The sequence below is a fragment of the Siniperca chuatsi genome, linkage group LG23 (assembly GCF_020085105.1).
Source record: "Siniperca chuatsi isolate FFG_IHB_CAS linkage group LG23, ASM2008510v1, whole genome shotgun sequence".
NCBI lineage: Eukaryota > Metazoa > Chordata > Actinopteri > Centrarchiformes > Sinipercidae > Siniperca > Siniperca chuatsi.
Window position 1 is genome coordinate 12,412,809 of NC_058064.1, and position 25,534 is coordinate 12,438,342.

A 25,534-nucleotide genomic window follows, 5' to 3' on the forward strand; every position below is an offset into this window, starting at 1 on the left:
CCCTGCTCATCTCCATAGCAGAAACGCGTGGCGCGCTATGGATGTAACAAAAACGACGCGGATGTGTATCCAGTGTCCGAATCATAATCCAACCTTATTCTCTGCGCTGTTAATCAAAGTTTTACGGTCATATCATCGCGATCCAGTGGAAAGACATTTATCCACACATGAGCGACTCCACAATAGCCACATGCACCGAGCACCATGAGGGAAGGACCGGACGGATATACTCTTCTCCGGCGGGCCTGTCGAGCCCTAAAGCAGGTTTAACCAGTGTGTGTACGCATCCACTTACGCATCCCAGGCAGGGCGAAGGAAACCTAACCATCCCGAATAAACTGCGCGATCTTCCGTGTTGATACAGAATCCCAAGTCGGTGCACTACTGGAGAGTGGAAGCGCACGGCGATTGTAGCCGACCGGGTCCGTGTCTATTGGTTCCCTTTCAGCTGGGGCAGCGTCAGCACACACACACAGTCTCCATTTGCAACTCCATCGCCCCCCATGGGCGTGCGAGGCCGCGGGCTGTGACGCAAATGGCACTGGGTGATTTGCAAATGACATATCTTCCTCAATCAGTGTCGTCGCCGCAGGGACTGGTCCAATTTACCAGATATTACACACAGAAATATCCATCCGATGGTAGTGACAAGTAAATAAAGGCGGATGAGCAGTTCGCTCTACGGGGATGCGGTTGCATAACTCAGGAAACTTAATAAAAATGTGCACGGAACGAACGATGTGCAGTCTCCATGGCTGATGTTTTGCCGTTGTTTCGAGTTGATCGTAATGGCCTGTACCATAACACTCAGCACACGATCAGTCCTCGACTTTTTGGTCACAGGAGGAACCAAGCAGAGCGTATACACAAGGAACCGTGTGGCCTCGCTATGGTGGATGTGTGGTGGCCAGTGCTAGGACGCATGCACGTAGCTGACGGGGAAAGACAGGACAGCCGGAGTGGGACTTAGGACCGCATTCACAGGCCATAAAGGGCCCGCATGAATACTATTGTGCTCTTTTATCCAAGAGTCCCCAACTATTTACAAAAGGTTGGCCAACACACACAAAAAATATCGCGGCGAAATGGTGGCGGCGGTTACAGCAGCTGCCACTGTGCTCTGCGCAAAGCAACAACACAATCATTGCGCAGCGCCGGACTTCCCCAGTTTTGTGCAAACTATGTGATTCGTCCAAAATACTTTTATTTTTATCTCATTCAGGCTGTCCTCGTCTGGCAAGTAGCGAACCAGAGCGCAGGGCAGTCGCCGTTCTCATGGCACGATTTGCATCGCCCCCATTATCCCCCGAAAATCTCTTTTTACACGGTTATATTGTCAGCCCAAAACGCCACTATTGAGCAACAAAGGGGCAGCTTGACTTGATCAAAGGAAAAGCCAAGTACAAAATGCACCTTTCAAGCCGTAAAAGAGAGGCCCCTCATAACGATTGCAGCATGGCAGGGGAGTGCGGCGTAAAAACGAGCTAACCCGAATAAAATACACACAAAGACAAGGTGCAGTCCTCCCATAAATACGTCCATCACCACTCGGGTAATAACATTAAACCACCCTCGGTCATCTGGATTAGCCTAGAGCCGGTCGGAATGGCATTATTATTAATGTAAAACGCTGCGTTTTGCGGCTCCGTGCCACCTTTTCCAAGAAGCAGCTTGGCGCACAGGACCGGTGACCCTTCCATCTTTGCGCGTCCTTCTACCGAGCGAAATCACGAACTATCTCGTGTTTTGGCGATTTACTATTGAATAAAACACATTGTAGTAGGCGAATTCATCTTTGAGGAGGTAAACGCTACATGTAAAGGCTGCTACAACTCTCTGAAACTATTCCTCTCCCCACCGCGGCCAGGCAGAAACAAGAGGGCGATGACGCCATTTTCTGCAAAAACAACCATGCTCGGGAAGCCAAAGCGAAGGAGGTTTAACCCGCTCCGCAGCCCTCCAGTCCCCCTGAAACGTATTAAAAACAAATCCCTACCTTGTATTTGTTGGATGGGTGATGGAATAGTGTGTTTGAAGAGGTAAAACTGCGCGGCCGTGGCTACTTCGAGTCCGGAGATTGTTTATTTCGCCTCCCAGCGTCCCCGGCTCACTCTGAACAAGTTCGTCTGCGAGCCGCTGTCTTTGTGCACCCAGAGGAGCCTCTCAGCATTAAACCAGTCTCTGCGCAAAGGTGCACCCTCTACGTCCAATTTCAGCTGGAAATGCCGGCACTTTATGGCGACATTGCGAAAAAAGGAAGGATTTAACCTATTTTAATTAAAAAAAGTTTGATAATTTTCCAGCTTTTAACTAAAGGCCACGGTTGTAGCGCTGATTTATCCGCCAAAACGCGCAACCTTTTGAGGACACAGACCTCTCCACAAGAGTCCACGACGCAAACGCAAAATAAAACAGGGGTGGATGCACCCTCCCAAAACGTAAGACTGAAAAAACTTCAAAATACTTTATATCACCATTTAAATTAACTACTTACTCATTCGCCAGAGTAACAATTACAAGACTCAACTAAAAGTGAAATTCAGACATTTGTGGCCAAAATTAAATGGTAGGCCCTATTATATATATATTATTTAGTACAGGGGATCACCATTTTCTCCAAAAAGTACTCACAAGTAGAGGCACATTTGACCATGGACCTACATTTGGTTAAATTTTCTTCGAGGAACCACATCTGAGAAGTTTATTTTCCTTGTTTAGATATATCATAGAACAGAAATATTATATTTAACTTGTTCAACATCACTTCCTGCACTGCGCAAATGAGTACGTGGAAATGAGTGTTCATATCCTTCACTTGGATGGGGACACACTGAAGTCCTTCCTAGGACCCCTTAACAAAACCTTGAGCAGCTACTGATAATAAACTCATCTTGTCACAAAGCTGAATCCAGTGGATTTAGTCTAATTTCCAAATCCCATAAGAGCTAATGCAGAGTATGGAAGGCCAATACAAGTACCACTGAGTCAATCAATAATGGACAAAACATTCATTTTGGCTAATTGTGAATACCATTAATTCTTTTTTTTGGGGGGGTAGGCCTATTTGTTAATAAGTAGAAGCATTCAAAAACATATTAAAATGTTTTCTATTGTTTGGCATGGGAAGGTAGTGATAAATAAGTATATTTTTTTAACATAAACTGTGTAATTTACTGGATAGCCATTCTGCTAATGTAAAGAGTAGCTAACTCAATTTAGCAGTAGCAGAAGTAGTGTTAGCTAAGTAATTTATGTCAAGTAACTGTTTAGCCTCACTAACTTAACCCTCACATTAACTTTCCCAGCATTTAACTTGCTTATAACCAACCCATGAAACCAAACCACGAAGAAGCCCAATGTTTTGTGATATTCTAGCTTAATAAAATTACAGGTGTGGAATAAATTCAACTTTGTGCCATTTCTCACCAAAGCTAGCTAGCTTAAGTGCAAGAGCCCAGCAACAGCTAACTACAAACATAATAGAGCTAGCAGGTCAGCGTTAATTTTTACAATGAGAGGTGGCACTGCAGTTCAGCTATTTGTTTAAAGATGTAATAACAATAACTTCTAAGACTCATGACTACAAGGAAATATAACTTAATGCTAAAATAGCAAATTCTTACCTTGTTTCCAGATTGTTGAGCAGAAACCGTTTGTTCGGGACATCACTTCTTATCAGCTGAAGCATAAAATCAATTTGAATTATGTCAAAGAGATGAACACCTTTCACCGCATAACAACGTAGCTGAATATTAATTCACCTTCTAAAGTAAACAGGCTCCAGAGCAAACGAGATAGTAAGCTAAAGTTAGCTAGCTAATGTATTAACTAACCTGTGTTTTCTGTTTAATGAGAAAGTATCAGATTGGTTAAGCTAATTAGGGGCAGCTGGGTGAAACATTTTACATGTAAGGTGATGGTGCAGATGAGTTTATGCAGGTGGGGTCAGGAAGCTGAAGTTAGGCTGGGGTCCAGGTACTGTGGGGTGGTGGTGATGGAGAGGAGCATGAGGGGGTAATATTATGATGAGCATATAGTTTATATATGTATGTATTTGACAAAATACAAAAGAAGTTGCACATTTGTCCAGTTACTGTGGGTGTAGTCATAGAAAAAGGGATTTGCAGTGACTTGATAACAGTTTTGTAAGTAAGACAGGGGAAAATATGGAATCAACTGACTGGATAAATGCTGTGGTCAAATAATTTAGCTTGTAAAACTATATTAGTGCATTACTACATTAGTGCAATGCTGTGTTATCACAATTTTATGGAAGCAATAGGTAATTTTCCTCAGTGTAAAACATGTGAAAAAAAGTGAAATAAGTTGTTACACAAGTACTAAAGATTTACTACCTATCGGGGTATTGAAAGTGATACAACAGTATAATATAGTAGTTTCATAGGTAACATTTTACACAGTAATAGTACTTAAACAAAAGCAATATGGTCTAGCTCTATAACATCAGTTGGTTAATGATTGGGGAATATAGCTTAATATATATAGGTTTCTACTTAATAATTTAGTACAAATCTGAAAGTATAGTATTAAGCCTACAGTATAATAGAAATGGTACAAGTAATGCCACTATGTACTACTACTAACTAGTTGTCATCTTGGTGGCCTGAAGCCAGAGGACCCAAACAAAAACACTATGACTGTCTGCGGTAGATAAGATTTTTTCATATTGTATCTTGAGCGTTATTACCCTTTCTGTTACACTAGAATGATATGCCATTTGTTTTGGTAACTTAAGGATGTGGGCAATCAATAGGGATTCAAGACAGCAGGGTGTCCCTCAGCTGTTGGCAAGGCCATCAACAGGATCTAAGGAAAGATGCTGTCAAACCAGCCAATGAGCAAGAGAGTCGAACCCTACCTGGTAACTCATATTAATGAGAAACCTGTATCAACTAAGTGGCTTGAAAATGCAAAATGTGAACACAGTAAATATCCTCATTAAACTTTAACTGGAACACTACAGTTAGAGATTGAATTAGAGTATATGAGTATAGTGAGTATGGACTGGACACATAGTGAACAAATGAATGTGTTACACCTGTTGTAAAGGATCCTTCTTATTCTGGCAACATCTTGAGGTAATCGTGAAAAATATTTCATGTAGCCACCTGGTTAGGCAGCATTTGATAGATATCACGGGTAAAATAATATAAAAATGTTCTCTACCAATCCTGAATACATTCTACCAAATCAAATAAAGAAAAACACTCAACTCATTGAATGCAAAGTAGGTACAAAGTGTGGTCGTTGGGGGAATTTGAGAAGTTCTATAAGAGTTATAATCCCTGCCAGCTCTTTCCTTTAGGCTCATGAGCGCTCTCAACAAAAGGTGCCCACCACTATCGCCTATACACAATTAACTAAAGCACCAGCATTATTCCATTATCATAAGAATGCTGTTTGCAATGGGGGGAGAAACTCCTCGGCATTCATGGACGTTGCCGAATGGAGCTGAGAGCTTTTATCTTCTCAATTACATGCAGGCTGCATTTATCACACCACATAGTGACATGTTTGGACACTTTTTGTGCATGAAAAATAATTAGTTTACGCTGGTAATTTAAATGGCCTGTTTATAATTATACCATGGGCTACAAGTGGGCCTGGTTTGGAGGGACTGGTGAAGATGCTGGAGATTAGGGTACAACTTGATTCCAGTGACATCCACAAGACAAACAAGATGACCACATTAGACTGATCAAATCTTTTGTTTTTCCCTATTAGGCTTTCCAATAGGAGCAACTATTATGACCAAATCCCCAAACATTCAATGTAATCAGATTTGTGCTCAAATTAAAGTCTATTTTCTTTGCATTTATTTCCTTGGATGTGTGAGTATCTGACATCTGTGGAAGTCGTGTTGGTAGCTGCTGTGATTATGAATTCGGCAGACAACCTGTGCAGTAATGTGTGTTCGTCCCAGTATCTGAATAAATGACGACTAAATAAGAGCAGTTCCTCACTTTGAGGTTAACATCATTTGTTCTGGATTGCATTTCTTCTTGAGTGCTTTTGATCTCATATGTGGCTGATGAGATTTGGGGTCGCGTGAGGTTAGGTAACTGACCACAAGGTGTCAATGTTGTTGGGAATGTGTTTTTCTGTCATTTCAGTCCATTAATGTAAAAAGCACAGAGGAAAGCAGCGGGTAGAAAATGCCAGCTGGATGTCATGCTCAAATAAATCTAATTGGATGTAGCGATTTGTCTAGAGAGCGGTAATATATGGTAGTAGAGCCATCTGTACATGTAACTACAGCCACTGCTTCAGTGCTGTTTAATATGTTTGCCAAAGCATTTTGGGGTTTTTTACACAGGTCTCAGTATTTCAGACTTTCCACATACACAACCTCTTTAAAAATGTCCTAAAACTGCCTAACATAATAGTAACAGGATACAATACACACAGTATGTTTTAGGCCCAATCTTTCCTCTTAAAAGAAAAATGATATTTGGAGTGCAGAACAGTGATCATAAAAAAAAATAATGCAGCAGCTCCTTTTGTGGAAAAACTCTTATAAACTCCATCTGTGGAGCTACACATTGAGGCACCAACCATGACCATGCAGTGTTGTGAGTTTGCATTCATGTTTTCATGTGTGTTAGAACTTTTCTTCCCTCCCTGCCAAATGAGATTCTCCTTCTTTCTGACCTTTGTCACATGCCATCACCTTTTCTCAGATAATTACCATGAAAAAGGCCAAATGGGTGTCTCTCATTCAAACTACAGGACCTTAAGGACAATTTGACTTGCTGTTACTGTAATATCAATCAAATGGCTTATAGTTTGTAGCCTACTATTGACATTTTTCACACGATCCCCAGCCTAAACTCTCAAAAACCAGAGAAAAACATCAACATTTGGGTTGAGGAGAGACTATAATCATTACACCCATCTATTGGGCCTGTTCCAAGACAGTCTACTGAGTTATGAGGATAACTTTTCTGAGTAAAACCTGGAACATGGACTAGTGTAAAAAGACTAGTTTGGTTCTCAGCAAAGTTATCCAGGTAACAGCCCCAAGGAGGCTTCTGCCATTAAGCAACCGTATAATCAAAAGCCGACAAATCATCCTGAATCATCAGGGTTACAATATTCTGATCTTTTGAATCAGGATAGACTGTATATCTGACAGATCCCTGAACAGCAGACTCAGGGATTTGGGGTCAGGGGTTGCTCTAAACAACTTTCTACAGATGTTTTGAAAATCACATTTTTAGAAGGAAATTTAAAGAGACTATGTAACTTTTGAAAGAAGGAATAACACAATCTGCCACTTTGATATGAAAAGTTTACAGAGCTTTCGCTGTTGCAGCCCTACTTGGTCTGGTATGACCACTAGCTTACAGCTGCTAACATTAGCGAGCGATAGTAAACTTAAGGTAGACGTTGTTTAATCAATATTAAATGAGTCAGTTCACTGACCCCTCTATTTGTGGAACTGTTACACTATGTTTTACCATTTACCATTATCCCATAATGTCTCCTTGTGGATACAGAGGACACTGTTCAGCAAAAGTTTAATAGTATTGCTTTAAGGTTTATCACAGACAGTATAGTACTTAAATGTGGGAATGTGGGAGAAGTATTTTCCCATCTTTTTGTGGTTAGCTGCAATCTCTCCATGGTCATCGTGTTTCTTTTTTTGTTCTGTTTTTTTTTTTAACTCTGCCGCTAGTCACCACTCTCTGGGGGTCTACAGTCACATCTGACTCAGACTTGAGGACAAATTAGCTGTTCTACACAACAGTGGCAAGAAGCACTTGCAAGGGCTTAACAGAAGGCAATTGTCAGTCATCACTGTTGGCAAAATGTTGGTAAAAAGATAAAAGAAATAATAAATATATGTTTGGTGTCAAGGAATCTGGGTTTTCGAATCCCCAGATATAAAATCACATTACTAGAATACATCGTTTTCTTTATTTTGCTGTACATTAATATGGTTTAATGTGCAATAACTGATCTTCATCCTTCCAGGGATGATGATACAGACTGGATGCCGCAAAACTGTAAAAAACAAAACAAAAACTGGATACCAAATTGATTGTGTGCACTGACAGAAGAGGGACATTCTTTGAGTTTACCACGTTACTTTGGCACAGTCTGTAAATGAAGATGAACAGAAGGAATGTGTTGCTTAGTGTCATAGCAAAAAATGCATTTTTTACATTTTCATAAAGCTTCACAGGTAAGGACAAGTTTAAAAAAAAAAAAAAAAAAAAAATAGCACAGGAGGGCAAATGCTCAGCGCTGAGCAAATGTCTGACAGTGTCCTCTCAGGCTGAGTGGGGATTTTGTTGAATGACTGGCCAGAGCAGAGACATCTCAGTAGCCTGCTTTCCACTGTAAGCAATAACAACATAAAATCTCTGCTATAAAGAGAGAAAGGCAGTAAAATGGCACCTCAGAACATGACAATGCTTTATCATGGGTTCCCATGTTATCTATCTTACAGATGAACATTATGAAAGACGATTTTGTCTATGTTGAAGCTGCATCATGAAAGGGTTGTCAACCACCGGAAGGGAAATTCTCTCACCATCTTCCTTGGAGATCAAGGGACGGCTACATCACCAATGGGGTCTGGTCTGGGATTCAACATCATGCTCCAAGATGTTGAACTGTGATTAAAAGACTGAATTTCTAACGGTTGATAAGGGGTGGAATAAAGAATTAGCTTAGCTCCTACTACAAGCACCAAGAGGGACTCCCCAAAGATAACTTGTTATGCACTTAATTATGTGCTCCATAAAATGTGTTTTTCATTCCATTTCCTTGCAGACAGAGGTGATTTGCCTGCTGAGCTATAGTGTCAAGAGAACAAATAGTGCTTTTGTATTATCAGCCTCATAACCTGGCAAGTCATCCTGCCGTGGAGAAGAAACTTCAGAGTAAATTAGGAAAGATCTACTTAGATTACACCGAAACACAAGTTAATAACAACATGCCATGTTTTAATTCAATACTGTATACTGCATGTGTTGTCCAACACAACCTGACATTGATTAGTAGAAATGGAAAGCTTTGAAAGGGTCTGAATGGTGCTGCAAGTCACTTTAATTTATGTGATAACTGTTTTATCATAAGCAATGGATTAAAAAGAAAACACGACTAAATGTCGGCTGCGGCTATTGTCTTTGTGAGGTTGTACGTAGCAGCACTTTGACCTAAAGGCTAATGTCCACATGCTAACATGCTTATGTTTAGCAGGTATAATGTTTAACCATATACTGTATATACAGTCTGTGTTTACCATGTTCACCATCTTAGTTTAGTGTGTTAGCATGCTAACATTTGCTATTCATTTGTACAGCTGAGGCTGATGGGAATGTCGTTACTTTTAAAGGTTTAAGGCCATAAACAGTATTGGCCAAATGTTAATTTTTACCAGATGATGGTGCTGCATGAAAAATCAGGGGATCACCAAAGTTATTAGGATTGATCCTCTGGGGACCGTGAATATCTGTACCAAGTTGTATGTCCAATAGTTGCAAAGACATTTCACAAAACGCCCAAAACGTCAACATGCTGATAGCACTTCATCCAATAGTGACTGGTCCAGACTGAAATATCTCAAAGTAGTGGACTGACTGAGCAGCATCCCCATCACTGGAGCCAGGATGCTAGGAAAAAATCCTCAAAACAAAAGTCACTAGTATTCTCAGATTTCGGCATGGAAGCAGACAGGCCTCAGCACAGTTCAGTGTTTTCACTCATGAAAATGGCAATTACAGATGCATCTGGTAAAGTGTAAGCACAAAATATATAATTGAAGCTCCTTTGTGAAACACTGACAGCCACAGAAGACTTCTTTGCTCCTTTCCAGCAACACAAAAACATCATTTAAAAAAAAACATTCAACAGATAGCTGCAATAATGACAATTAAAATATGCAAAACAAACAGACATTCATCATCAATGGGACTTTCCTTCCATTTCAAAAGCTGCATCTTTGATTTACAAATCACACAACATCCACTTTCAATCATTTAATAAAAGCTTGGATATAAGACCTTTTTTTTTTTCCTTTTTCTTTTACAGCAAGTGTTCAGTTGTTTTGATGGGAAATCCATTTTCTGATCCAACAGCAGTGAGAGTGAATAAAGCCTTACAACTCTTGCAAGGCATTTTTCAGACATTCAACATTCACCACAATTTGGATCAGCAACAACAGTGCGCTGGTTTAGGGGCCAACTCACCAAGAATATACTCATCTTCTTTTACTGTAGTTGCCAGAAACACCTTTACAAATATATAGATAGATTCTTTTTTATATCTCAAATATTTACATAAATAGAAGTTGATTAAAGATCTGGGCATTATGACAAAGTGCAAAAAAGGAAGGGGGAGGGTTTTAAAAAACTGTTAATACCTCCATAAACTTCAAGACAATATACAACTGCTCTGAAATCAACATCCATGAGCTTTGTCTTAATTTCAGCTGCAACAGATTGTAACTTCCCATTTCTATTACTGTAAACAGTAAGTCAGGGTGGCATTTCATAACATCTTAGCACTAAGATCATCATCTTTCATCTGTAGATAAACGTGAGAAGATACTGAGGGAAAAAAATCTTGATGCCTAAACATAGATTCCCACTTAAACCATGGTTTTCAGCCATTAAGACATCTATATACTAGTACATCTGCTGGTATGTTGCATTAAACAGAGAAAATTGTGAAAAAAAGATTTGTAAATAATGTAATTGTAGGCATGTTAACCAGTTAACTGATAAACCATGTGTCACCACTGAGCCCGTATCACTAAATGAATCTAAGAGCTGTTAGACGATCTCACACACTGATGAATAAAGTGTCATCATGGGAAGCACTTGGGGAAAACATAACACAAATACAACTGATTATGTACAGTTCATTCATCATTAGTGCTCAGATGCTTTTGAGACAAAAAAAACAAACAAACAAACAAACAAACAAACATAAACCCCCCCAAAAAACAAATGAATCCTAGAATTTATTTCCACTGAAGCAGTTGGCAAGTACCAGGTGGGAGCATCGCTCACAGCTTCACGCTGCTATCAAGCAAATCAAAATGCTTTCAGTTACTTTAGCTTCCTCAGCAACACTGGATGAATAGACAGGGTTTCAGACATTTTGAAGGTTTTTACCACTTGTTTTTTGACATATTATGGCACGGCAAGGAAATCACCACACATTTCCTGAATTTAAAATTTTTCTTGCACCTACACAATATGACATCCTCATTAAATTTAACCATGTTTGTGTTACTTTGGACATACTGCTGCTGCTAAAAAAAATGCACGAGATTGAATTTGTTAATCATGGATTTCCCCTTTAAAATCGGCACTTGTTTTGTGCACCTGATGTTGTATGTATGCATCTTGTACATATTTTAAAGGCTGACAGGAATGGCTGTGCTGCATTTTCAGTGCAGTGAGCTACTGAACCACCAGAGAAGAGAAATGGTACCAAGCGTGAGGGGTGCAGCTGAGAAGTACGTGAAGGCATTTTGACCTGGCTTTGATTTTACATACACAACTAGACCAATCGGTCCTGGAAGATAAAAACAGTTTAAAAAATATAACTATAGTTTTGAACACTGGAAGAAGTATGAAAAAGGGTGGAACCACAGGCAAACAGGAATGTGGGGCCCTTTGTATGAAAATACTAACCAGGGCCTGGTTTCACAAAATCAACCTTTATTCATTAACCAGATACAAATTGTGTGGTGGCGCAGAGAGCTAATAGAAATGTGAAGAGAAATACTAGTATAGAAACATGACCGTTAACTGACATTTTAGACCATCATCTCGACAAGATCTAAAGAGGTTGAAGTCTTGACAAAAGCGATGAATGAGGTTTCACTAAAGTATTTTGGTCACGTGATGACACATGAACCATCTCCATGGCAACTGAGTAAACTCCATCTGCTGATGAAGGCTGTAACTCGGTCCCAATATCAAACTGCATACTAATTCTATGCAAGTTTTGAGTATGTAGTGCTCACACTGGAAAAGTGACCACATCGAGTAGACTTACTTAAAAAAAGTCAGCAGGAAAATACAAAAATAATTTTTTGAGTGTGCGCTTGATGGACCTTTGTACGTTGCCACAGAGGAAATGGAGCTGCTCATTGTTGCAAAAAAAAAAGAAAGAAAAAAAAAGAAAAATGCGCAGGCAGCGGCGATACAGCTCCAGAAAGATCTAGGAAAACAAAAAAATTCACTATAAAATGTTTGGAAATAATATTTAGCTTTCTCCTTGTAATTTGTAATATTAACTGGCAGTAGCTTTCCAAAGTTGCAAGTTGACTGACATCTGTCGGTGCATATATTGTATCATTTCCTGTATAAAACAGTTAAATTTGCGTATATTAACTGCAAAAAACAGTATGCAATAATGATTAGTAAAAAGTACATACTGTTAACAATTAGTAAATTTTATGGAATTGTATGGTCAGATGCGGTTGAAAGCTATGCGAGTATACTTTGAGTTAAGATATTTTTTGTCAGGCAACATAATTAGTTACTCTTAACTATTAGCTATTAGAACAGGCCTGAATAAAACAATTTTTAGAATTGACAACAGGTTGTTGTTGAGATGGAAATGACATACACAGCAGTCACAGTCATATTTGGCTGTGTTTGAGTATTAATTGGTATTAATTAAAAAACAAACTTGCTAATGAACAAATTCTTGAAGATTTTGAGAAACCAGGCCAATCTCATCAATATTATTAAACACAGACCAAGGTAGGTGGGCAAAAATACTCCCTCTCTTTAGCTCATATTTAGTAAAAGGGGACACTTATTAATAAATACAAAAATAACAACAGATATGTACACATTTTCAACAATATGAACTATCATAATACTTTCAACATTTCTTCAAAATGCCATAAAAATAATTTTTTGCTCAAAAAGTCTGTTAGCTCAAACCTCGATGGTCAGTTAGAAAACAAACATCATTTAAGAATGATAAATTATTATACAAAATAAAGATCCAACTCCGTAGTAATAATTCCTTTTTGGATGCAAGTCCTGACACACAGACAGGAGTTTGTGTTTCTTGCAACATTTAAAACCAGAACAAAGAAAAACAAACAATCTTCAATTAAATCAGTTTTCTTCCTATATTGAAATACAATGCATTGACGTGGCGGCATTGGTAACACAGACATTTTTTCTTCCCTTGTGTGAACAGGTCCTCGTGTGGCACTGCTGGAGACTGCTCTGGAGTCAGTGAAGAGGGAAGGCAAGGGGAAGCGAGGGCAGTAAGTGCACTTTGAACACGGGCATGCTGGGATGGACAGGGAGAGAGGGGGAGAAAGGAAAAAAAGAGAATTGTAGAAATGTTGACAAAGTTTTTTGATATAAAGAGTAGTAAAGAAAGATGGAGAGAAATAAAGAAAAAGGAAGAGGTTTAAAGAGGAGAAAAGGCTGGATAAAACCCAACTACAACTGCTGTTGTCTCGTCCCTCTTTGAGGAGGAAAAGCTAAAATCAAGAGAAAGACAGAAAAAGGGGCGTTGAGTTGAGGTGGCATAGCCGAAGGCTGAGTCCTATAGTAGTCGTGTCAGTAGGTCCTTCAACCATCTAACTCCCATACACAATCACAATCTCTTTCCTTGTCAACTGACCGGGCACAGCAACCAGGAAAATGTTTAGAACAACCAGAAAATAAACTGATTGTAAAAAAAAAAAATGTCTCCCCAAAAATTGTACAGTGGTGGTATTATTGACAATGCCTTGAAAACTATGTGAGGCAAATTCCCTTTTCAGAGGATGAGTTTCTGGATTCCACTGTCTTGTTCTGAAAAAGACCGCGACCACAGTGGTGCACGGCAGCTTTTCATCAAAATGCTCCACAACAAGAAGGTGGACAGTGGCAGTGACTGCCAGCTAACTGTGGGTAGAGACTCCAGAGCCCCGATGTCACAGTGAGTGAACTGAACTGTCATTGGGTAAATATGGGTGACATCGCCGAGATGAAGCAGTCTGATTGGTGCTCTCAGTGGAAGAGCAGTGAGGTCAAAGGTCACAAACGGTAGTGGCCTGCACAGCTGCCCAACATTCAGTCCATGAAATTGGTTTCTGTCAGTGATGCAACTTGGCCTGCAGGGAGAGGAAGACAGAGACTTATTAACAGGCTTTCATTTATTATTGGTTCAGTGATGGGTTTACTGTGTGTAAAGAAACTGCTACATAAAACTTGGCAGTGGCCCAAAAATTTTACATGCCTTTAAAACTGCCTTTTCCTACCAAAACTGTGAATAAATGAAAGGCTGTTTGCGACTTTGTAAAATGCAACTGGCTTATGGTAACATTACCACAGCAACAAATGTTAGAGGTCACCTGTGTAAAATCAAGTAAGTTCTCATTCATTACAGCTTGATTTCTTGAGAAAGTAACAGCCCTAATGCATGTGAATTTGTTTGTTCACAGCAGTGATGTATTATTTCATATGATTGTGATTAGCTTTGCCTTTTTGGTTTTAGATTTCAGTAACAGAAAATTAATGATGGTTTGGTTTACTAAGAAAACTGACACTAATACTAGTATTTTTTTTGTAGCTCTGTGATTTTATCATTATATCTGTTATAAGCGAGACTGCAGACAGTTTACCAAAGCTAAGAGCCTACAGCCACGCTAGCAGGTTTGAGCTAAGTGTAAATGTCAGCATACTAACATGCTCACAATGACAATGTTAACATCCCGATGTTTAGCAGGTATTATGTTTACCATGTTCACCATCTTAGTTTAGTGTGTTAGCATGCTAACATTTGCTAATTAGCACAAAACACAAGTACAGCTGAGGCTGATGGGAATGTCATTAATATTTGGTCATAAACCAAAGTATTGGACAGTTTAAAATTTTTACTTGATGGTGGCACTAGAGAAGTCAGAGGATCACCAAAGTCAGTAGGATTCATCTTCTGAGGACCATGAATGTATGAACCAAATTGCATAACGATGCATCCAATAGTTGTTAAGATATTTCAGTCTCGACCGACAGACCTTGCCATCCATGGAGCGTGCTGCTGTTAGCATGGATAAAAATGCTGGCTCTCCTAGTCTCAGCAATGTATGGTCCTTGCTGTTTACCCTCAGGAACCACTGGAATAACATGTATGAATGTTCATTCTTGTCCTTGGAAATAGTGGCTTGACAAAAAAGGTCAGCTTACTATCTTTTTCCAAAGCTTTCAACCACATCTTATGGTCTTCTTTAACGGACAGAGTTTGCTCAATTTTTATCATCGTAACCTGTGTCTCTGTTTAAGGACCACTTGTTATCACGTTGCCAGAGTTCCATTCTTAAGTCATGAGATGACAACTGAGCTATCTCCATGACAGCTGGGCAAACTCCATCCCCTGATGAAGATCATTATATGTGGTTAGATGTAGTAAGAGGATATTGAGTTAAGAAAATATTTTTAACTTCTTCCAAGCAATGGATGTGAAGGTGGTGTACAAATAGACTCTCAGTTGACTGTAAGGTTGGTTTGACAATTCAGAATTGAGCACACCAAATTATACTCAGAGATATTCTTAGTAGTGGATAATAAAGAGACAGCCTGTATGTGACACCTACCTGTCTCTGGGACTCGGCCAGTATCCCCCCGCTGTCGCTCCCATTCCCAGAGAGGCTCTCCAACCCGCTCGGCCTGCTCAGCTTGCTGGCCTTTCCTCTGTAAGAGCTGGGACTCCTCCTCTTCCTCCCCTCTGCTCCCCCCCCATAAGCCAAGGGTCCGGAGGGGGGAGCTAGGGGCTGATGGGGGGTGGAGGCAGGCTCCCCGTTGGGTGAGTGGGGTATACTGGTCGCGCCAAGTTCCCGACTGGAGAGGACCAGAAGAGGAGGAAAATTGGCATTAATGACAAGTAGTAAACTGTACAGTAGGATCTATTTGGACTGATATAAATTCATCACAGCAGATTTTACAGTGCTGTATATTTTAGAGTAAAGCCAAGCACCTGTCATCACAGCCTCAGCACTGCTGGCACTGTCCTCTCTGTTTACACACTGCTCTACTTTTAATAAATCACCCTCTCAAGTGTTTCTCTACATACTGTACTATGTCGTGCTGAGCTGAGCCTGTATTGTGTTGTTTCTAGCCCTGGCTACAATCAAAATGTCCTTTATTAGACCAATAAAGATAATAGCGTTTTATTTGAGGTCATTATGTTGAACACATTTAGCCAATGCTCTTGTATAGAGGTACTTCTATCTTTTTATAAATCCTGTCATTCAATCCTGCAAACAAAGATCAAAATCACACTTTTAACAAGTTTTTGAAGATCTGAGGCTGATCACATGAATTTCTATGACTGTCTTAACTTTAAACAGCCCAGTACCCACCTGTTCTGTGAGTTGTGGCTTCGAAACCCATCGGCTCTAGATAGCCAGTCCTCTCCACCGCTCCAAAGAGCGCTTCCCCCACGCCCAAGTCCCTTTTTCCTGGCTGGGGTTGTTGCTGCTGTCCCTCCTGAACCTTGTAATGCTGAATGATAACTGCTGCCGTTCCTCTTGTGATTATCCACAGTCGAAAACAAGGAAGAAGAAGAAAAGGATGGGGAGGAGTAGGAAGAGTTTTTTCTCTTCTTAGATCCCACTACAGAGTCCTCCATGTCTTTGGATGGGCGGCTGGCTTTATGTGTGCCGTTACGGGCTTTACCCAGTGCGGAAACTGGGGCGACTGGCTGTGCAGCGTCTCGAATGCTGAACACCCCAGCCATGGATGCAGACTGAGAATATGTGGCAGTGTAGGAGAGGGAGTTGGAGGGGGAGAAGAGGAGAGGAGAAGTGGCGTAGGTGGGAGAGGGAGTCTGTTGTGAAGTAACCGGGGAGGTACCAGAGGAGGAGAGTAGGCTCTCAGCAGCCAGAGGCACCTTCCTGAAACAGGAAGATGATCTTTTAAATGAGAAATGCTTCATTGTTCATATAGATTCAGAGTACTAATCTTTAAGTACTAATCAATATGTTGTGTTTTCCTGAACAATGGTTTTCTGTGTTTACATAATTTGGGATATTTAGCATGATTTTCTTCTGCCAATCCTGCATCTTTAACCTTTTCACTACTGTTGCTACTCACTTATTCTTTATTTAATCTTTTAATTTTAACACATTCATGATCTATCATCTTTTTCTCTTTTTGTATTTGTATTGTTCTCTCTGCTTTCCCCACATAAAACAGGCTGAATGTTTGGTTTGTAGGTGTTTCCTGGTGAAATCAAAACACAAAGGTTCACACAGTCACTCCTGTGTGTATACAGGAGCTTGGAAATAGATTTCATGTGTGTTATGTGCATTTACACATTGATTATGTGAAAAAGTTCTATGTAAAAACAATTTACCCAGAGTGTACGTTCGTGCACACTCACCTCCACATCTGTGCGTTGAGGTGTTTCTCCACCATGTTCTGGAGGGCCAGCCGCATCCTGTCCCATCGCCTGTCGAACACATAGTGGCCCCGTCCCATCAGCCTGCTGTTGAATATGCAAAACTGGAGGGAAAAAGAAGAGGGAGGGTCAAAGGGATTGGGACAGTATGGAAGTAAGTTGAAGCATGGAGAGAGATGTTGATGGGAAAAGGTAGAAGAAGAGAAGACACGTGAGATAGATACACAGAGTGGTAAAAGAGAAAAATGTAGGCAGATGAATGAAGAGGGTGCAGAGAAAAACAAAGAAAAAAACAGAAACAGAGACAGAAACAGGGAGTTAGTAAAAGGTGGGTAGACAGAGCAAGATGTGGAGTGAAAGAGGCATCAAATGACAGAAACGGAGAGATAGATTGAAAGAGAGAGCAGATGGAAAAATACCAAATTAAGACTGATATGAAAGATGATCTAACACAAGCAAAACTAAAATATACTCAAGAACTTAACAAGTTCAGAGATTTAAAAAAAAGCTTTAAACCCGAACATCTCTACATTATTACCAAATCAATGCCTGTTTTTAGTTTCTAACAGAAGACCTGACTATCCGGCTTATGAGAGTAGGCAGCTCAAACTTTTAATGTCTCTGGTTTAGTGACAACCCTTACCTCTTTTTTTTGTTGCATAATTCCTCTAAATGGCATATTATATTTTTACCTGCAGGGTAAAAATGGAAAATGTTGCCTCTAACTTGTGTGAATGGGTATTTAATACCCCAGGGTTATGGGCCATAAAAATGTCTGTTAGTGCAGCATTAGTAGTCAAAGTATTTACCCCTAAAGGCTGTGGGTGGTGATTGGAGTAGTGAAAGGCAGGTCTGTCAGTTTCCTCTGGAGTCTCTGCATCTCCTTCGTCACTGGAAAGTCGACTGCCATCTCCTGCTGCCGTCACCCAACTGTGGGGAGACGGCTCTGGGTTAGGGGCTGGCACTAGGGGCAGAGGACTGGAGGTGGAGATGTTGGAGCCTGGAGCCCTTGGGTGGACATGTTAGAAATAGAGAGAGGTGAATGAAGGGGAAAGAGACAGAAGTGGAGGGGGAGACAAAGGGAAATGAGGAGAAGAGGAAGGGAGAGAACATGAGAAAAGTTTGTAGTATGGAGAAGCAAAGAAGAGATTGGGAGAGAGAAGGGAGAGGGTGTTAAACAGAGATGAAGTGAAAGAGTGAGAGTGTGTGTTAGAAAAAAAAACCCAGAAGAGTAATGGGGAAGAGGGAGAAGAATGGCAGAGGAAAAATAAATGAAGAGGAAAAGAATGAAAGAAAAGAGAAAGGGGAAGAAAGCAAGATTAAGGGACAGAGTGGAAGAGAAGGGAGAAAACAAAAGAAAAAGACAGAATGACAGAAAAGTCTTAACAGATAAACACAAAAGCTCATGTCATATCTACACCAACATGTTTGCTACAGTGACAAAACCCCAAATAACTTCCTTTTTCAAAACAGAGGATCATCTTGTAAGCATAAAGAGGAAATGAGTTTCTTGCAGGGCATGGCAGACTTGCTATTCTTTTACCATTGTTTCTCCCTACTAGCGCTCTTGTTTACAGCATCCCCTGGTGGAAAAAACATGAACAGACAAGGATTTCCCATGCATCTGTCTGGGCCCAGTACAGTTAAACTCCAGTAATGTGATTAAAAGTGATATTTAAGAAAAAGTAAAGATACATTGCTGAAAAAGTCTTAAATGATGTGCAAAGGTGTTCAGAATAAATAACTGAACGTAAATAATGCTTGTAAATAAATTAATTAATAAAAAAAGTGCTGCTTTTCAAAAAACAAAAATACAGTTGGAAAACTGCATAGTCTACTATTACATGTTTTGACTTCATATTAAGAAATATTTTGTTAGATAATAATCTTCATTTTAAAGACTGATTCGACTCTCTGAACTTAAATTTGGGTTACTTGAAATAAATATAGGCAACATATAAGGAAGCAAACAATAGTCATATTATTTTGAATCTTGAAAGCAACTAAATGTAAGTGTGAAATCTAATTACTAATATTGAGGTTATTAAGGTTAAATAAAAGTTTTGCAAACAAAACATCTGGGCACCAAGGATACTTCTTCCCCTTGTATTTTAGAAAGATTAGACACTTGGATCATGTGACTGATAGAACATAACCTGATTGAACAGAGATCTGATCAATCCTTGGTAGCCTGGATGTTCAGGTTTGAATTTTTTATCTTGAATTTTGGTGTCTTTATTTCACCAATCCAATTTGAGCAACCTGATTTTTGGACTAGATATACATTTTTAGATCCGATAAATTACAACTTGAACTTTTGTACTCTTGAACTTTTGAATATTGGACACTCGAATTAACTGAATTTGTGAAGCTAAAATTAGGAGAGAAAAATCCGGGTTTTGAAATTACACCACTTGAAATGACCTACTGGAATTTTTAAAAAGGTAGCTATTCAGCTACTTAAAAGATTAAATTTTGTTATCACCTTTCTTTGCTTACGCATACACATGCAGAGTTAATGCTGTGTGTGTGGGTGTCCACTGTCCTACCTGGGTATGTGTGCATTTGCCAGCCGTAGCTTCAGCGTGGACAGGGGTCGTCCATTTGGGCAGTGAGGCTTGCTGGGATATGCGGTCTCTTGTGACGTGATACTCTGGTTGCTGCCTTCCTTCCCTCCCTGCATTCCATCCCTGTCTTTCTCCTTCTCCTTCACTCCCTCCTTCACCTTCGCCCGCCCCTTGTGTTCGGCCAGGAGGATGTCGAAATGTTTCCTTCGGCCGGGGACGGCTCGGCGGTGGGTTAAAGAGTGAGTCTGTAGCAGCCAAATTAAAATGCAGAAAAAAAGGTTAATAGCAATTTCATACTTGTCTTTCTGTGAGCTAATAAGCACCAAGTGTTAAGAGATATTAGGTTATTTCCAGAATGACTTTGTTAATGAAAGTATTGATCTGTGAAGAATTCAGAGTGTAGCTCAAACATACTTCAGCAGGGCTGATGGCTGCACTCACAGGGGCTTGAATCATGGCTCTCTGGTTTCAGGAAAGTTTCCATAATCACTGCACCATGCTGCTGCTCACGTCACACCAGACTAACACAGGTAAATATTGCCAGTGCATGGTGAGCTTGTCTACCCTTCCAACTACTTTGGAAGGTAACCAGTCATCAAACATTTGGTTTTCCAATAGTCCTCTAAAAAATGTGTGTGTGAGGCTGGTGAAACACTGGCTTGAATGGGTAGTATGGCTTGTGGAAGGAAAAATGTTTCCTGTACTCACTCAAAAGGACATATTGAGGGGAGGGACCTCTTCAAATGCTTTAAGGCCTGGAAGGTGCATCTTATATACTCATAAATAGCATGACTGCTAAATAACAATGTGATAAGTCACCAATTTAAAAGGCGCACTTCACCCATTTTACACAAGGTTCGGTTTACTCATCATGAGGAGTACTACTCAGCCTATGAAAGCATTTGTTTAATGTTTTCTGTGGCTCTGAAGAAGCTTTCTAAAATCTGAGAGGACAACCCTGATGACGCCACAGTGATGTCATCAGGGTTACCTCAGCTTGGGCTTGGAGACAACAAATTAATAACAGAAAGCCCGAGTTACAAACTGGAGGTGTGGAGTTTCTAAGACGTGGGCGTTTACCAAGCAGGGAGGATCTAATGAAAGAAGCTATTCAATTGCATTATGGGAATTGTAGGAATCCAGTGTTTTTTAAGCTTGACTAAAAACACTAAGAATAAGGATATCTCGGTCTCTGCTGCACACATTTTGAGTGAGGACGAAGACAACATAAACTGGAAGAACAATTGCGTAACTCCTGTTTTTATTTTATTCTCTCATTTAAAACCCATAACGAACTTTACATGTATCATCACTGAGCATCAGTGGTCATGAAACTTCAGTGAAACATGTAGTTTTTGGTTCCTCCTACAGGTTCCAGAGCTTGTTAAGATGCTAACAACACTATGGCACTTTTCTGTCATCAAACAGGACTGCTAGCCTTGTGGCCTAGAGAGTGAGACGTGCCGAACCTTGGCATTTCAAAATAAATCAGGAAATCCATATAGGACTGTACGTAAACGAGCTAGACAGCTTTTTTAAGTCACTCGTGAGGATATTCACGGTTATCCCGATTCATGATTATCCCGATAATGGAAATTCACCACTATCAACTTATCTTGAGTGTTTTTTAACCCAATCTGCAATAAAATCATATGTCGCCCCATCCCTACAATGAGATTTGTAAAAAAGAAAACCGATAGACATGATTATTCTCACCAACAACTCTAAATAAAATCTACATGCCAGCCTGATACATCTTTAAGTACTTAATAACCAGTTCGAAGTGATTTGTAAAGCTTGCTAGAAGTAATTAAAGGGCAGTAAAATAGCATTTACTGCTGAAAGATGTTGTAGACTTATCCAACATCTATAATTACCTCATCAAGGGAAGTGTAGGCCCTATAATGCTTCAGCACTGGTACCCCGCATTAACTGAGAAATGGGAAGTGCAGATGTATCAGATGCATACAGGGCGGCAGACAGGGTCATGCTGTGGTTGGAGTCCTACAGTAGTGGTGTTAGTACACCCTTCAATATTATTACCCTCATAAACAAACAAAGCTGCTTTCCTGGTCAGACTGCCTTAGACAGGAAGCAGGAAGATGGGTCAGAAACTATCATCGTCTCCACAGAAATTACACAGAGGCAGAGAGAATGTCTGTGTGCGTATTTGAGTTACCTTGCAGGTGAGAGACCGCGTGCAGGGTCGTTTAGTCTCAGGGTCCTGGACTCCACAGTGCTTGTTAGGATCAAACACTCGCCCTGTAAAACATGTAAACACACACACACACACACACACACACACACACATTAGACTGGTACTAAAAGCCATCATTTAGTAATTTCTTCCTTCCCTCCTTCAAGTATCAAATCACATTTTCTGGGAATGGGAGCCTTACAGTACCACGAGTGCATTTATTTGTCTCTTTTGAGACGGCACTCACTGACATTTGTCTATTCACATATTCCTTTGTTCATTCATTCATTCAGTTGTCGTCTAAGGCTACTGTAGTCTAACAGAACTATTCAGAGTGACATTACTAGCAATGCTTCCAGTTTAAAAACAGATAAATTGTACAGATCCCGCATGCTGTGACAAACCGTTCTTGACAGGACGAACTGGTAGCCTGACAGCCCAGGAAACTCTCTCCTGCTTTAATGAGTAGAATCTGAGGGGAAAATATACTTTGATGATGAAATGTAAGCCTTTACTTTTAAGACTGTGTCAGTTTGCAGCCAAAGTCTCTGATGTTTACTGTAAAGAGTCCTTCTTATGGCAAAATATGTTTTCTGTGATGAAAATCCTCAGGTGTTAGAAGTAGCAGACTAATATGGAACATTCTTACAACGTATTTTCTCAGTCAGCTTCTTACTATGAGTATTAGGATCCTACATCAACACACGATTTTCTGCCAAAGCTGGAACAGTTTTGTTTTTTTTTACAGGAGAGGTTTCTGTATTTCTTTGTTTCTCTGTGCTCCTCTCACTTGTTTGAAGTGTTCAGGGCTCAGTTGGAAGATGGTGTTCTGAATCTGATTGACAGTGAACTAAACTACCACCAGTCATCAAAATCGAATCAAACCACATCCGCACTGTCCTAAAGAAGCAGAGTGTTAAACATGTAATAAATAATACCTAAAGATGTTTTTTTTTAATGTACTGTTGCTTATTCAGTCATGAATATTCAATGTTATAGAGAAATACTATATTTGAAGCCAAGTTTCCGAGGGCTTTAAGGGTTAATTCATCAGTTGTCACCAAATGTGCATACAATGAAAACATCTTCAAAGTCGTACACAGCAGTTCATACAAGCAGAAAAGACTGCTTAGTAGTATTTGATAATATCTTGTCCACTCACCCTCACATTTTCACTTTTATTTGACCTTTTTTCTCATTTAGGTTTATGCTTAGTCACAGGTAACTTTCATAAGGACAAACAACCAAGACAGTTTGATTTTGCATAAGCATATTAACATTGTTGTTGTTCTCCTAGTTAATACTGAGTTGTTGGTTGTGTTAGTTATTATGCTTTGTCCACCTGTCATGTGTCATAAAGGTTGGGCCAGCCAGTATACATGTTCCCCCTCTTTGTCATTTAGTCAGGTCTAAGTCAGTTGTTCAGTTCTGTTGTGTGGAACTCTTTTTTTTTGTCATTTTAGTTAATATTAAATGAGTAGTTTCATTTTTTGGGTAAAAAAAAAAAAAACCCTTTTTAAAAATGTGTGCCTCGTGTCTACCTGCTCCCTAACATCCAATAAGGCAGCAACAACAGCGACCATAATAACACAACCATAAAACTGCAAAAACTGTGCACTACGGTAGGTCAAAGTTGATCCAGGAGGTAGCTCCGCCAAATCTAACTGATGTCATTCTCTTTCAAATAAAAGTTATAGATAATATGGTTAAACCAGACCATTGTTAAAAAAACTTGTTGATTGTTACTGTTTGCTTGCCATAATGGACTCAGTTGTAAAGCTGCATCTTGTGCAGTAGTTGCCAAGTCCTTTCATCTCAGCAATGGTGAACAAATCGTTAAAAATTAAGTTTAAAAATTGTTTACATACATAAAAGCCTTCTAAATTAACCCCTTGCTACTTTCTAATACTACTTGCATTTTTTTTATATCCTGGGTCAAATGGTGAATGTTGAAACTTAAGTCATGGAGCCTTTTCAAACCAAATTTTCTATGCTGATACAAATAGCAAAAACATTGCACAGAAACACAGAGAGACCTTTGTTGCCCCACACAAACTACCCAGCCAACAACAACCTCCAGTCAGCGGGTTATCTTAAACAGTGCTACTGTCAGAGGGCTGTAATCTAGTGCTGGCCTTTCCTATAATCCCTGTAATCTTTCTGTGTGACATGGGTGGACAGGCAAACAGGCAAATGTACAACAACAAACATGCACTTAGACATAAACAAAGTCACATGCTCACTCACAAGTTCACACAAACTAAAAAAAAAAAGGAAGTTGGGGGGGTTAACAGACTGAAGGAAGACACTGATGAGAAAGGGAAACCAAACAACACAGAAAGCAGAACAAGATGAGTGATAAACAAGACAGTGATGAACAGCGATAATAAGCCAACAGAAAGGAGGAGACAGGAGTCTGTGAAAGAAATAAAATTAGGCCAGAGTATGAGTGTGGGAGAGAGAAACGAGGAGGTCGAGGCAGGAGGTGGAGAGCGAGAGGATGAAAAAATATAGACACACAGGAGGTGGGGGAAATCTCTCATGAAGACAAGCAGCTTTTTGGCAGCAGGAGCTCGTGAATTAGAGGGTGTAAATCAGAGGCGTGGAGCACAGCGAGACACAGCACAAATGGGGAGAAAGAAGAGAGAAATGAGGAGGGGAGGAAGAGGAAAAGCTTGATAGAGACATGAGACCAACAACCAGACCCTGAAGGATCTATCACAAACCTTTTTAACTTTATCGCTATTCATGTTTGTACCTCTCTTACTTCGAGAAGACCACTAGCTTAACTTTTGTGCATCCAGTTAATTTAAAAGAAAAAAAGTTTGATAGTTAGAATGAGGCAGAAAACAGTGGCAGATGGAAGGAGAAAGCAAGGGAAAACAGAGAGAGAGAGAGAGAGAGAGCGAGAGAGAGAGAGAGAGAGAGAGACATTAAAAACTATAGGGAGGCGTCTCTCCCTTTCCAAATCACACGGTCTCACCCCACCACTGTTCTGTCTGCAGCCAAACATTCAGGCTTGAAGCTTTCCAAAGGATACAGGGATAAGAAATAGTTAGCTTCTGAGAGCATATGCATGTGTATGTAGGAATTCTTGTGTAAAGCTTATGAGAGTAATTTAAGGAGCAAAGCCAGAAATATTTAACTCTTCCAGCACAGGAATCTGTTTTCTGACCTATAGGTTGATGGATCAAGATCACAAACCAGCCATGAAAATGCAGGCAGGAAAATGATTAAATAATTAAATGTTCTCCGCTTCTTCAATGACATTTAGACTCCAGTAGAGGACTGTGGGTGCACTGTGAAGCTCTGAAGATTAAATGAGTGTAGACTGTGAAATGTGCATGCATAAGAACTTCACCTGGATCAA

The 25,534-nt window shown here is 40.0% G+C and overlaps 2 protein-coding genes across 8 annotated transcripts in view; both read right to left on the reverse strand.

Moving 5' to 3' along the window:
• znf800b (zinc finger protein 800b) overlaps window positions 1-3,703 on the reverse strand; it is a 31,679-nt gene extending 27,976 nt beyond the window's left edge. The window contains exon 1 of one of the 5 annotated variants that reach the window (XM_044186312.1): window positions 3,624-3,703. In XM_044186312.1, coding sequence (XP_044042247.1) covers window positions 3,624-3,688 — 65 coding nt within the window. In that variant the 5' untranslated portion in view covers window positions 3,689-3,703. Of the gene's footprint in view, window positions 1-295; window positions 1,925-1,996; window positions 2,375-3,623 lie in introns of those variants that run through there. The other 4 variants (XM_044186317.1, XM_044186313.1, XM_044186315.1 and 1 more) reach the window with 4 other exon arrangements.
• Window positions 3,704-9,997: 6,294 nt separating this feature from the next.
• Window positions 9,998-25,534, reverse strand: part of atxn7l1 (ataxin 7-like 1) — a 30,190-nt gene continuing 14,653 nt past the window's right edge. For 2 of the 3 annotated variants that reach the window (XM_044186364.1, XM_044186362.1), the window contains 7 exons: window positions 22,147-22,229; window positions 19,950-20,212; window positions 18,210-18,408; window positions 17,383-17,504; window positions 16,361-16,894; window positions 15,596-15,839; window positions 9,998-14,116 (listed from right to left, as the gene is read on the reverse strand). In XM_044186364.1, the coding sequence (XP_044042299.1) occupies window positions 14,099-14,116; window positions 15,596-15,839; window positions 16,361-16,894; window positions 17,383-17,504; window positions 18,210-18,408; window positions 19,950-20,212; window positions 22,147-22,229 (1,463 nt within the window). In that variant the 3' untranslated portion in view covers window positions 9,998-14,098. The remainder of the gene's footprint in view (window positions 14,117-15,595; window positions 15,840-16,360; window positions 16,895-17,382; window positions 17,505-18,209; window positions 18,409-19,949; window positions 20,213-22,146; window positions 22,230-25,534) is intronic. The other variant, XM_044186363.1, reaches the window with a different exon arrangement.